Source organism: Mustelus asterias, chromosome 9, assembly GCF_964213995.1.
Source record: "Mustelus asterias chromosome 9, sMusAst1.hap1.1, whole genome shotgun sequence".
NCBI classification, from domain to species: Eukaryota; Metazoa; Chordata; class Chondrichthyes; order Carcharhiniformes; family Triakidae; genus Mustelus; species Mustelus asterias.
The window spans coordinates 37,817,758-37,832,726 of NC_135809.1; the positions used below are offsets into that span (position 1 = coordinate 37,817,758).

The 14,969-nt window shown below is 41.9% G+C and overlaps 1 protein-coding gene across 2 annotated transcripts in view; it reads right to left on the reverse strand.

Annotated features, from left to right (window-relative positions):
- Positions 1-14,969, reverse strand: part of b4galnt3b (beta-1,4-N-acetyl-galactosaminyl transferase 3b) — a 203,134-nt gene that overhangs the window by 97,276 nt on the left and 90,889 nt on the right. The window contains exon 3 of one of the 2 annotated variants that reach the window (XM_078219999.1): positions 1,485-1,550. The exons of the other annotated variant lie outside the window; for it this stretch is intronic. Coding sequence (XP_078076125.1) covers positions 1,485-1,550 — 66 coding nt within the window. The remainder of the gene's footprint in view (positions 1-1,484; positions 1,551-14,969) is intronic. 2 annotated transcript variants of the gene reach the window in all.

Below are 14,969 nucleotides of genomic sequence, written 5' to 3' on the forward strand. Positions count from 1 at the left end.
TTGGTCGAATCAAGGCTAATAAAGATTCCCCCTCCTTCGTGGATACTTTTCCCAGTGCAAAGGCGTTTATATTTGAAAAAGAACCAATTTATCTAGGTTCTCTTCAGTTAAAAAAATTTATTAGCTACTAAATACAAGAAAACAATAAAATGCACGTAAATACATGCACACTAATTAGAAATTAGAGGCGCGTTCAAAAATAATTTCAAAAATAGATGTACGAGTCAGTCTTTGACCTGTCGATGAGAAGTAGATGGTGAAACATTGCAGCCATTTGAGATTCATGATTCTGGTAGTGTTGACTTCAGCAGTCAAATAAGAGGGGGGTGGGGGGAGAGTACTCTGCTGTCTTTTCTTGTTTCAGTGTCACACACTGATGCACCTAGCATTAGTCCATACTGACCATCTTTACAGCTGGCTTTTATATCCTACTTCCTGTGTATTCCTGGAAAGGGCGAACCCACAACAGGTCCGAGGCAAAATTTACAGGATATGATTCCTGCTGAGATGATAATCAGCTTCCATTATCTCCACAGGATATTACAGTCAGTTGCTTCTTCCTGCGCCAGAGAGTGCGCAAGGCCCCAGAGTGAGAGTGGGCAAGGCCCTGGTGAGCGAGTGGGTGAGGCCCCGGTGAGAGAGTGGGTGAGACCCCAAAGCTGTATGGAGGTGAGGGAGGAGTGTTTGGAGGGAGGAGAGTATTTGAAGCGAGGGAGGAGAGTTTTGATTGGAGAGGGAAAGTGAGTGTACGGAGGGTAGAGTTAGGATGCAAGGAGGGAGAACGGAGAATCTCGAGGGAGAGAAAGGTTGGAGTGAGGGGAGAGAGTGTGGAGATTGGAGATTTGATATTCTTGTGATTTTGTTCTGATGAGTGCAAGATGAAAAGCTTCAACAGCATGTCTCTTTTTTTTAGCAACACTAAGCAAACATCTGCTAGATTCAATAAAAAAAAGTTCTCTTTTGCTGTGTAATTACACTTTTTACCCTACTCTGGGTAGGCATAGCCATTCCCCCAGGGACACTGATATCTCAGTGACTGTGGTACCATATAAGTTTCAGTATGTCAGAATGCTCAGATAAGAGTTTAAAAAGAAATCAGGACTTACACAATTATGAACATGACATGGGATTCCTAGAAAAGTTACATTGTAGAAGGAGTTCAATCGGCCCATTGTTTCCATGCTAGCCCTCTGCAAGAGAAACCCCTTTCCCCAAAGCCCCACAAACCTTTCTACCTTCAGCCACTTATCCACTTGCCTTTTGACAGCCCCAATTATATCTGCCTCCACCAGATACACTGAATATATATTCTCACATCTAGACATCAACTTAAATCTTGGGTTACTAAGTTGTCGCATGGCCAAATGTGTCAAACATTGGGAGTATTTTATGCTCAACATCTTTGGTTTACCATCCACATTTGCATCACTTGGACATATCACTCTTCAAGCTGGCCATTCTATTTATACCGAGACCCATCTCACCTCAGAGCTCCACACTTCTGCAAAATTCAATTCATCACTTCCTTGCTGATGGTTGCTGTCAAGATCCTGAAACAAACGCATAAACATTCATCGTAGATTCTGTGATCACAAAATTCAATACAACCTATTGCATCTTGCATGGCGTTGCTCCAGGGGTGGATTCACAATGAAACAGGGCCCTGACCAACACTGGGGGGCAGGGGGGGTTACTGGAGCACTCAGCTGGCCTGACTGATATTTCAGAATGTGGAGATGCCGGCGTTGGACTGGGGTAAACACAGTAAGAAGTTTAACAACACCAGGTTAAAGTCCAACAGGTTTATTTGGTAGCAAAAGCCAAACAATCTTTCGGAGCCTTAAGCTCCTTCTTCGGGTGAGCTGCTGATAGACTCAAACTCAGCAGCAAGTACAGAGGTGAACCAGACTGTGATTGGATGAGAAAAAGAGTTGGCGGGATGGTGCAAAGTCGGAGAAAAATCAAAAGGCTGCGGGGGAACTGAACCCCAGCAGCCGGTGGAGGAAAAGCTCCGAGCACCAAAAAAGCACAGAGCACCATCCGGGGGTGGGGGGGGAAAGCAGTTTGAGGAACGAGGAGGGTGAAGGGGACATGGGCAGGGTGACGCAATGTTGTAGGAGACCCATGATCAGGAACACAATTTCACACAAACGGTAAGCTTGGATTTCAGCAAAGCAATTATTGATACAGGCATGTTTCTACAAGTGAACAAGCATTGATCAATCAATGTGGCTTCTGCCTTTGCACTCCGTGGGGGGCAGGTGTGTGCAGAGTGTGGAGGGAGTGGTGCGAGGCTGGTGGAGGGTGGGGAGGGGAATGGTGAATGAAGGTGAGCGCAGGCCCCTCCACTGACTGTAAATCCATTCCTGCATTGCTCACAGCTATTTCATGCTCATTTCAATGCAGCTGCAACTCCAATGCTCTAGGCTACTGTCAGTTCTACATTTAGGGGGAGGCGATGGCCTAGTGGTTTTATCACCAGACTATTAATCCAGAAACTCAGCTAATATTCTGGGGACCAGGTTCAAATCCCGCCACGGCAGATGATGAAGTATGAATTCAATAAAAAATATCTGGAATTAAGAATCTACTGATGACCATGAAACCATTGCCGATTGTCAGAAAAACCCATCTGGTTCACTAATGCCCTTTAGGGAAGGAAATCTGCCATCCTTACCCGTCTGGCCTACATGTGACTCCAGACCCACAGCAATGTGGTTCACTCCCAACTGTCCTTGAGCAACTAGGGATGGGCAATAAGCGCTGGCCAGCCAGCGATGCCCATGTCCCATAAATGAATTTAAAAAGAACATCAGTTTAAGGAATTGAACAAAAACAGAAGATGTTGGAAAATTGCAGCAGGCCTGACGGCATTTTTGGGGAGAGAATAGAGCCAATGTTTCGAGTCTAGATGACCCTTCGTCAGAGCTGGTCTTTTCTATGGTTTCCTTTATGCTTTTTTTAAAGTATTTACTGTCATATGAATTGTTACTTATGAACTTTCAGTTTGAATGCAACATGTTCATGAGCGCTAAGTGTTTGCTACAAGATAACTGGGTCCTACTCCTTATCTGTTTGTAGTGAATACACACAGATACTTGACAAATAAGCAAATCCTGTTTCTTTGTGTCAATTATTTAAATCATGAAAATTCAATTTAAAGACAGACATTCCTATTTAAAATGAGGTCCATATACTTTGCAAGATTTATAATCTATACCTTCAAGTTTCTCACATTACTGCTTATGGTAAATCAGAAGATGTGATTTTTCAGGAGGACAGTGGATTGTGGATGTGACATTCCATTAATGGTATCCAGATACCAGACAGCATTCCAAATTGGATTCTCCTTTGGACAATCACCCATATTTGGGCAGGTTTGAGGCAGAAATGTGGAACAGCGTAATTCACTGTTACAACCTCACTGCAAGAAACAGCCACTAAATATTTTAACTTCACAGACTATCAGTCCTGACTGCTCACTTGTCAGCGACCTCAGGCAAGGCTAGGGGAGGTGGGGTCTGCTTCAGAATCAATCTAGACGTAGCAACACTGGCAACTTTCTGCTCATGATGTGGAGATGTTGGACTGGGATAAACACACTAAGAAGCCTCACAACATCAGGTTAAAGTCCAACAGGTTTATTTGGTAGCAAAAGCCACTAGCTTTCGGAGCGCTGCTCCTTCGTCAGGTAAGTGAACTTTCTGCTCCCCAAGCCTAGAATACCTGACGCTAAAATGCCGCCCCTACTACCTTCCGCAGGAGTTCACCTCTATTATCCTGACAGTAGTTTATATCCCACCCCATGTGGATGTGAAGATTGCGCTGAAAAAAATATACAGAACTACGAATGGCCTTGAGACTAAACATCCCAAGGCCTTGTTCATTGTGGCCGGGGACTTCAATCAGGCCAAGCTCAAGAGCATACTACCAAGTCACCACCAACATGTCTCCTGTTCCACCAGAGACCCAAACATCCTAACCACTGGTACACAAATATCAAACATTCCTACCGCTCTATCGCTCGCCCACACTTTGACAAATCAGACCACAAGGCTGTGCTCCTGCTCCCAGCTTACAAGCAAAAACTGAAGTGGGAGAATCCATCAAAGAAAGTCATGCAATGTTGGTCTGAGGAATCGGATAATCTCCCACGGGGCTGCTTGGAGTCAGTGGACTGGTCAGTATTTAAAAACTCTGCGACAAGCCTGAACGAGTACGCCACTACAGTAACTGACTTCATTAGTAAGTGTGTAGAAGACTGTGTGCCAAAGAAGCAAATCCACATGTTTACCAACCGGATACCATGGATGAACAGGCATATCCACTGCTTGCTGAAGTCCAGGTCTGAGGCATTGAAGTCAGGTGACCGTGACCTATACAAGAAAGCCAGATATGATCTAAGGAGATCCATCAAAGATGCCAAAAGACAGTACCAGACCAAGCTAGAGTCCTAGGCTAGCCACACAGACCCCCGCCGACTATGGCAAGGTCTGCAAGACATAACAGGTTACAAGATGAAGGCATATAAAATCGTCATTCCAACGCACCCCTCCCTGATGAGCTCAATGCATTCTATGCCCATTTTGCGCACTAGGTCTGTGAGAGCACGCCCTCCACCCTGGAAGCCCTGGATGAACCTGTATCTGGGGTCTCCATTGCCAATGTCAGAGTAGCTTTCTCGAAGGTCAATCCACGGGAAGCGGCTGGCCCGGATGGGGTACCCGGACAAGCACTCAGATCCTGCGCGGATCAGCTTGCAGATATCTTCAACCTCTCTTTACAACAATCTGAGGTCCCTATCTGCTTTAAGAAGACGACCATCATCCCGGTACCCAAGAAAAACCACGTAGCGTGCTTCAATGGCTATCGTCCTGTGGCTCTGACATCGATCATTATGAAGTGCTTCAAAAGGCTAGTCATGGCACGAATCAATTCGAGTCTCCTGGACTACCTGGATCCACTACAGTTTGCCCACCACCGCAACAGGTTCACAGCAGACGCCATCTCCCTGGCACTCAACCCTGGAACACCTAGATAACAAAGACACCTATGTCAGACTCCTATTTATTGACTACAACTCAGCCTTCAACACCATTATTCCCACAAAACTCATCTCCCAACTCTGTGGCCTGGGTCTCGGCACCTCCCTCTGCGACTGGATCCTGAACTTCCTAACTCACCGACCACAGTCAGTAAGGATAGGCAACAACACCTCCTCCATGATCATCCTCAACACCGCTGTCTCACAAGACTGTGTTCTCAGCCCCTGACTATACTCCTTATACACCTGTGACAGTGTAGCCAAATTTCCCTCCAATTCGATTTTCAAGTTTGCTGACAACACCACCATAGTGGGACAGGTCTCAAACAATGACGAGACAGAGTACAGGAATGCGATAGAGAACCTGATGAACTGATGCGGCGACAATAATCTCTCCCTCAATGTCAACAAAATGAAGGAGATTGTCATCGGCTTCAGGAAGCATAGAGGAGAAGATGCCCCTGTCTACATCAACGGGACGAAGTAGAAAGAGTCGAGAGCTTCAAATTTTTAGGTGTCCAGATCACCAACAACCTGTCCTGGTACCCCCATGCCGACATTATAGTTAAGAAAGCCCACCAACGTCTCTACTTTCTCAAAAGACTAAGGAAATTTGGCATGTCAGCTACGACTCTCACCAACTTCTACAGATGCACCATAGAAAGCATTCTTTCTGGCTGTATCACAGCTTGGTATGGCCCCTGCTCTGCCCAAGACCGCAAGAAACTACAAAAGGTTGTGAATGTAGCCCAATCCATCACGCAAAACAGCCTCCCATCCATTGATTCTGTCTATGCTTCCTGTTGCCTCGGCAAGGCAGCCAGCATAATTAAGGACCCCACGCACCCCAGACATTCTCTCTTCCACCTTCTTCTGTCAGGAAAAAGATATAAAAGTCGGAGGTCATGTACCGGCCGACTCAAGAACAGCTTCTTCTCTGCTGCCATCAGACTTTTGAAAGGATTTACCTTGCATTAAGTTGATCTTTCTCTACACCCTAGCTATGACTATAACACTACATTCTCACTCTCTCGTTTCCTTCTCTATGAATGGTATGTTTTGTATAGCGCGCAAGAACAATACTTTTCACTGTATGATAATACATGTGACAATAATAAATCAAATCAAATTAAAGTAAATGGAGGGAGGTGGAGGGCAACAATCCTGCAATTTCTCCCTAAGATTCTCCGAACCAGAGGGTGAGGAAACACTGCTGCTACACCGCATGGATTACAGCGGTTCAAGAAAACAGCTCACTGCCGCCAGGGCAATAAAGGACGAGCCATAAATGCTGACCTAACCAGTGACACTCATATCCCGCGAAAGAATAAAATAAGCAAGTGATGTGAGCCGCACAGCACTATCCCTGAGACAGGGATCACATCGGGAAGGCCACTGTTGCCGAAGTTTTTTCACATCTGCAGAATGTAATTGGAACATTCATTTTGTCACCAAGCATTCTGGTGTTACACTTAAAAATACTTGATGTTTTAAATGGGCACTGCACTAGTTTATATCTTGGACTGGGGAAATTGAATTCCTTTCTTACAAGGATTAGAAGAATTTAGTGTGAAGCATCATAGAAGATACTTGCTTCCAACTCAGCAAGGCCGACTTCTCAGGGTTTACAAACCCAGATGTCCTGATGAGCTTTCCATGCTGTTCAGATTACTCTTCACTAGAAACTATTGGAGGGGAAGGGAGGTGGGGGCAGCCAGCTGAATTGCAACGCATTTCAATATCAAACACAGTATTATCTGGAGCAGTGAAAATGACCACTGGATCTTTCTAGAATGCAGATTACCGCCGTATGAAGATGCTCACTGATGTTTTATTGGTGAGCCTCACAGCTCACGGTCTTCTCAACCAAACAAAGGGAGCAGGCAAATTCAAAGCAGACTGGCGGCATTCCCAAAAGAGCTGGCAGGAACACAAGCCCTTCAAAGCATCATACAACAATCCCACCAATTTGATGAATAGAAAAGGCTTTCATTCTATCAGCATTAAGTTAGTTTGTCATGCAAATTCACTCTTGCATGTTAATGCCCATTATCCAAGAAGCTATCATGAGGCTTTTGTCATGCAACAATTCACCACACAAAAAACTTGATTATCTAAAATCAAGCATCAGGCTGGTTAATTGATAATCAAGGGTATCGTCAGCAGCCGTGACTGACCCCTTCAGTGTTCAGTGTGGTGGGAGAGAAAGTAGAATGAGATCAATGGGACAACAGGAAGTATGAAGGGGCAGATTCTTCACCTTTGGAAGTGTTGCAGAGTGCAGTGAATTCCTCCCATCTATCCATCATTTGGACCTAGAGCCCACACAAGATTGATACACCAGACTTGCCAACTCCACTGTCACATATGTTGAGAGACAAACATTTCAAAAGTCAAGAGATTTGGTATGAAAAACTGGAGTTTTCATTTGCAAATATAAACCAATATAGACTGCCAGTTGGTCTGTAAACCACATCAGTAGTTTATTTCATTTCTAACTGGTCAGGGAGCTCTGAACAAAAACTATATTATTGAATCTAAAATGTGTTACAAAAACTTATCGAAACATTCTACACATCATCCCCACACACGTTAAAGGAGTACTTGTCCTGTTAATTCACAGGTTAGGTGGATTGGCCATGCTAAATTTTCCTTCAGTGTACCCGAACAGGCACTGGAGTATGGCGACTAGGGGATTTTCATAGTAACTTCATTGCAGTGTGAATGTAAGCCTACTTCTAACTAATAAATAAACTTTACTTTTACTTTATATTAATTGTGTTAATTGCATGTGGCGGCGTGCATTAAGTGGAGATTCAATTAAACCCCAATACATATACAGATATATTGAATGGTTGTTGGGATTAGGAGTTGTATACTTGTAATTTGTAACTATAAATACATATAAAAGTGTGTTAGCTCAGTTGACTGGAAGGCTGGTTTGTGATGCAGAGCAATGCCAACAGCGTGGGTTCAATTTCCATACTGGCTGAGGTCATTCATGATGGCCTGTCTTCTCAACCTTGCCCCTTGCCTGTGGTGTGGTGATCCTCAGGATAAATCACCGCCAAAGGGGAGAGCAGCCTATGGGCATCTGGGACTATCGCAACTTTACCTCTACCTTTTACCTTTATGTTCCTACTAAAGACAGTGAAGGGATGGAGGACAGAAGTCAAAGATTTAAAGTAACTGGCAAAAGAAGCAGTGGCGATATGAGAAAAGAAATTTTCATGCAGCGAGTGGTTAAGGTCTGGAATGAGAGGCAGATTCAATCAAAGCATTCAAAAAGGCAATTAGACTGTCATTTTGACAGAATGAGGAGGTTTGCAGGTTGAAGGTAGGAGAATGGTACTAAGGGAATTGCTCTTCCAGAGAGCTGTTGCAGACACAATGGGCTGAATGGCCTCCTTCTGCACAGTATCAGATACCATAGATCCAGGATCTATGAAGTTTTGATGTTATCACTTCCTACCAGAAAGGAAAGTCAGATGTAAAGTATTTTGTGAGCTTTTGATTGGACACTGGTAAAAGTTTGGATCTTCTGTTAAGAGTTTCTGGATGGAGTTTCCAAGAAAGATAATCTGTTAAATGTCTATGAGACATGGTCAGACTTTGATAGATTTTGGGAAATGGATGATCATTCCTCAGAGGAATATAGCATTAACTTTTTAAAGATTGTATAAAAGTTTGACGCAATTCAAATTGGGGGGATCCCTGGGACAATACTAGTGTTTAATTAGATTGTACTAAGATACATATGGATAGGCTCCTGATCCTACCTAGTGTTTATTTCACAGAGAGGTGGACCCCATTGGATACAATGTCTACTGCCTGGGAATAAATTCCTGGGGAAACGTTTTGTGCGAAATTCTACGGTCACACAAAGATGAGGGGACTCAATGATTAACAAATTTCTAAATGGTCTAGATAATGGGCACAGGTGTCAATACATTGGAAGCGCAAAAGACAGGCAGAATTAGAATGAAAGCGCCTTTAGCAGATCCGGTTATTACAGCAGATGACAGAATTGGAACAGCAATAATAAGCAAATGAATCTCAGGTATGCCCAAGGACAGTGAATAGGTGCTTCAGGCATGACTCAAAGTATAATTATATGATGAACTGAGAGAGAAAATGACACATGACACAGAAAATTCTGAGGAAGAGGGTGAAGATAATGATGAATCCGAACAAATTATACAGGTCACAAGGAATGTTTTGTGATGAAATATAGATTAATTAGATGGAATATAGGTATGGTTAGGTAGAATATAGATAATAGGTCAAACTCATATATAATTAGGATATTACATTTTAATTAATCCAAATGAATTGAATAAAAGGGAACAGAAAAGCGCTAAAGTGTTTGCATACAAAGGTACATTTCTGAATTTGACCTACACTATCTGGAACAATAATGTGGGTAGAATTTGCTAGAATTTCTCACAAACCTTTTTTCAGATAGAAGGCCTCATACAGACCATTACAAAGAACACAATAGATAGCAAGAACAATGATGATCTTTAGCTAAGAATGTTAAACAGGTATCATAACATACCAAGGTCAACCTTGTCTGCAAAGAGGCAACACTGATGTTTTTTTTAATTTAAAAGGAGAATTCACAAAATCCAGAACAAAATAGTACATCTCATGAACTATTATCAATTAATTTAAAATCATCAGTCAATTTAAACTGAATAATCCACATCACTCTTGTAATAATCACCCATAGCTGAACAATCAAAAGAAGGGTTTTTGGATTATCCAATTGAAAAAAATCTAAAATGAGCCTTGTGTTAAAGTTTAAAAAGCATTTTATAAAAATACAGATTATGAAAGTAGGAAACAAGTGAAATTAATTAGAGTTGCTATTAGAACACATTGCAAACACTTATTGATTTTATTTATTGTTACATGTACTGGTATACAGTGAAAAGTATCGTTTCTTGCGCGCGATACAGACAAAACATACTGTTCATTGAGTACATAGGGGAGAAGGAAAGGAGCGGGTGCAGAATGTGGTGTTGCAGCTACAAGTAGGGGGGAAAGAAAGACCAGCTTGATATATGATAGAACCGTTTAAAAGTCTGATGACAGCAGGGAAGAAGCTGTTCTTGAGTCTGTCGGTTCGTGTTTTCAGACCTTTGCATCTTTTTTCCGATGGAAGAAGGTGGAAGACAGTATATCCAGGATGTGTGGGGTCCTTGATTATGCTGGCTGCTTTCCCAAGGGAACGAGAAGTGTAGACGGAATCAATGTCTAGGCAGTTGGTTTGCATGATGGACTGGGCTATGTTCACACCCCTTTGTAGCTTCTTGCGGTCTTGGTCAGAGAAGCGGCCATACCAAGCTGTGATAGAATTGGATAGGATGCTTTCTGTGGTGCATTTGTAAAAATTGGTGATAGTCATGGCTGACATGCCACATTTCCTTAGCCTTTTTAGAAAGTAGAGGCGTTGGTGAACTTTCTTAACTGTAGCGCAGCATGGAGGGTCCAGGACATATTGTTGGTGATCGGAATACCTGGGAAATTGAAGCTCTCAACCATCTCCACTTCATCACCATTGATGTAGACAGGGGCCTGTCCTCACTATGTTTCCGGAAGTCGATGACTAGCTCCTTCGTTTTACTAACATTGAAGGAGCGATTATTGTCATTGCACCATTTCACCAGATTCTCTAATCTCTTTTCTTGGCTTCACAAAATAAAGCAATCCTCAACAATTAAATAATTGACCAATATTAAGGAATGATATAATCTATAACGATAATAAAAATGGAGGGAAGAGTTTAAACCAAGAAACAACATGCACAGTTGCTCAGGATGACGTAATTTAATTCAATATGGTATAAAGATAGAATTTTTACCACTGGAACTCAAGTGTAGAGAAAACCTCAAACCAATATTTCTCAGGCTGGCTGGGTAGCTGGAAACTTTCATCTTAATTGAGAGTTGGTGTCCTGCTGGTCAGATAACTAACCGCTTGGGGATTTAAGATAACATTACTTTGAATACTTGACGGATATTCTGAGATAATTTTGACTTTAGCATTGCAATAGCTTCTGGCTTCTATATTAGAAACATGTTTCGGTTTTCCATCTTTCATAATCTTTAGTGTTGTGATGTACTTAAATGTTGCATGTTTCGGTTCTTTAATAAATTTGTAAATAAGTTAGTAAAATATTATGTCTCAGTTTGCATTCTGTGCAAAACTTTAAAGAATCCCTCTAAGTGAGACCCCCGGATCTTATAATATCCAGGTAGTTACAAGGTGGCTGAAAATTAATTTTTAAGAAAGGCCATCTGGATGAAGGTAATATCTCCTGATGATTATCTTCCTCAAGACAGAAGTAATCCATTTACTCAGATGCAAGGCAAGTGTCTGCAGAAGGTGGCTACTTTGAATGCTGAAGAAGGTGTTATTAAGGGAGTGCTCCAGATCTGGAAAACCCTCTAAAAGGGATTAGGGTTATAATCCATTGCAGTTATTCCTGTGAAGAATGTATTAGCCAAGGATTCGCTTAACTGTGCAGTGCTAGATAACGTTGGCATTTAACAGTGTGTGGAACAGATTGGTTAAAATGTTACCTTTATTCACTAAATGATGAGGATTGCCACAAGGTTAAGGAATATAAAAGTGCGACTTGCTTTAGGTTTGGTGAAGAACATTAGTCTTTAAAGAGAGTTGTAAATTTTTAAAAATACATTTTATGGGATGTAGACGTTGCCAGCATTTATTGCCCATCCTTAATTGCCCTTGAGAAGGTGGTGGAGGGCTACCTTCTTGAACCACTGCATTCTATGAGGTGTAGTTATACTCACAGTGGTGTTAGGGAGGAAATTCCAGTATTTTGAACCAGCGACAGTAAAGAAACAGTGTGCGGTATATTTCTAAATCAGCATGGTGAGCGACTTGGAGGGGAACCTCCAGATGGTGCCCAGACATCTGCCGCTCTTGTCCTTCTAAATGGCTGTGGTCGTGAGTTTGCAAGGTTCTGTCTAAGGAACCTTGATGAGTTCCTGCAGTGCATCTTGTAGATGGTACATACGACTGCCACTGTTTGTCGGTGGTGGAGGGATTGAATGTTTGTGGAAGGGGTAGCAATCAAGCAGGCTGCTTTGTCCTAAATGGTGTCAAGCTTCTGGAATGTTGTTGGAGCTGCACTCATCCAGGCAAGTGGAGAGTATTCCATTACAGTCCTGACTTTTGCCTTGTGTTTGGCAGACAGGCTTTGTGGGTGTGTGTGCAGGGATGTGAGTTATTCACCACAGGATTCCTAGCTTTTGACCTGCTCTGGTAGCCGCAGTATTTATATGGCTAGTCCAGTTCAGTTACTGGTCAATGATATCCCCCAGGCTGATGAAAGCAGGGGATTCAGTGATGGTAATGCCATTGAATGTCATGGGGTGATGGTTAGATCCTCTCTTGTTGGAGATGGTCATTGCCTGGCACCTGTGTGACGTGAATGTTACTGGCCACTTATCAGCCCAAGCCTGGATACTGTGCATGTTTTGCTGCTTTTGGTTATGTACTGCTTCGTATCAGAGTCGCGAATGGTACTGAATGTTGTACAGTGAACTTCCCTACTTCTGATCTGATGATGGAAGGGATGTCATTGATGAAGCAGCTGAAGACGGTCTAGATTCCATGAAAAATAGCTGGAGGAAGCCATCTTATCAGTGCTTATGCAGTCTCTAGTAAGATACCTATTCTGTTAACTAAACCTTCTGTTAAAAAGTCACAAATGAAACTTGGCATGGAGCATAAGGCACCTTTGATAAATCAGTGAATCTTCGGTTTATCCAGTTAGGACATTAGCATACCCTCTTAACAAAACCTGATGTTTCTCAACCAGTATTAGACATGTAGTAATGGCAATAGGTGAGAAAAAAAGGAAATTGTCATTGTTACATTGTGTGGTTGATGAAGTGTATACAAAGCTAATCAAAGAGATTACTGAGATGTGTAAAATCTGTAAACGAAAAGTATAGGAAGAGGCTGCCACTTCCCATTGTTAGTCTTCCATTGGTACACAAGATTAACAAGGTTGTTGCCACTGGAGTTAAAATATGGGACAAAGAGAAATATTTTCATTCTACATTTTGTACACTTGGTAACTAGATTTACTCTTTCTTCACTGGTAAATAATAAGGTCAAGAAAATATTGTCAAAAATAATTGGAGAAATGGGTAGGGATTGAACTGGAGCACCAATCTACTTTGGTGCTCCAGTCAAACTGCTGGAGTAATGACTTGTTCAAAGACAAATGCCAACACATGAGCATCATGGTCATGAATACCACAACTGAAGGTCTTTTTGGTGATGGACACTGTGAAAGGAATCATGCAGTAATCGATGAAATGCTGCATTAATCTTCAGCTGATCGAGCAGGCTACAAACAAAGACTGCCAGTTCATGCAAAGCTTTACAAATCCAGAACGTTCAAACATATAGTCCTCATCCATCTGTCCATGGATTTAGAGTTTAATCTGAGTTACCAAATTAGGGACCAGCAGCTTTGCATTATAGTTGGATTTATAGTGAAAACATCCTTGCAGATGAGGCCTAAAAGGCTGAAGTAAGGGGCTTTAAAGATTATAGCTATCAGAATGGGTGCTCTCACAGCTAGATAAATAGTTTTCAAAATGGCCACATGTGCATGGGAGTGTAGATCAATCGATATAAAAGCTGAGTTTCATGAGGGTGATACTTTTCAGAGAAATGTGTTTCTGAAACAACCTAAATAGACAGCAGATGCAGAAAGAAAATGAAATAAATATGTCTGCGATCTGAATTACAATTGCAGGGTGTGATAATCTTCGGTGAAATCTGCTTTGCTGAGAATTGTTCATATTCAACTATAAAGCAGATCCCTTGTACAAGTCTCTTTGAACATTAATATTTACAAGTTTATAAGATTAGAGTGGAATGTAACTTTGGGAATCAGGCTTTTAAACATGGTGGTTTAAGTATTAAGCAGGGTGGGTCTGAAATAACTTTAAATCTACAATCCTACTTGAGAGCATTACTTCCATTCCAGTTAATCATACCAGGTCATCACAAAAAGTTGATATTATATCTAAACAGAGTAACTGCAAAACATGACTGGTCAGTTGAACTGGGTGGGCATTAAAACTAGGCCCAGTGCAAGTTTTGATGTGTTGGAATTATGTACTATGATTTGATTTATTGTCACATGTATTGAGATACAGTGAAAAGTATTGTTTCTTGCGCGTTATACAGATAAAACATATCGTTCATACAGTACACAGGAGAGAAGGAAAGGAGAAGGTGCAGAATATAATGTTGCAGTTACAGATAGGGTATAGAGAAAAAAACTCAGCTTAATATATGGTAGGCCCATTCAAAAGGCTGATAGCAGCAGAAAAGAAGCTGTTCTTGAGTCTGTTGCTACGTTTTCGCAGACATTTGTATCTTTTTCCTGATGGAAGAGAGTATGTCCTTGATTATGCTGGCTGCTTGTCTGAGGCAGCGGGAAGCGTCGACGGTGTCAATGAATGGGAGGCTGGTTTGCGTGATGGACTGGGTGACATTCACAACCCTTTGTAGTTTCTTGCCATTTTGTTCAGGGCAGGAGCCATACCAAGCTGTGAAAGTATCCTTTCCCACTGTTTCTATGGTGCATCTGTAAACATTGTTGAGAGTTACAGCTGATGCAGTGAGAATTTCTTTAGTCTCCTGGGGGAAGATTATTGTTGTCGCACCAGTTTACCAGATTCTCTATTCTCTTTCCTGCACTCTCTACAATTACACAGATGTAGAAAATACTTTTAAGGACAAATAAAATACATTTTAAAATCTGGAGAAATGTTTACTAAAGTTTCCATCCATAGGTGATCCAAAGAGCTTAAAAGTTACAATTTTTGGCAATGCTTCACATGTATTCTGGATGAGTATTCTAGTT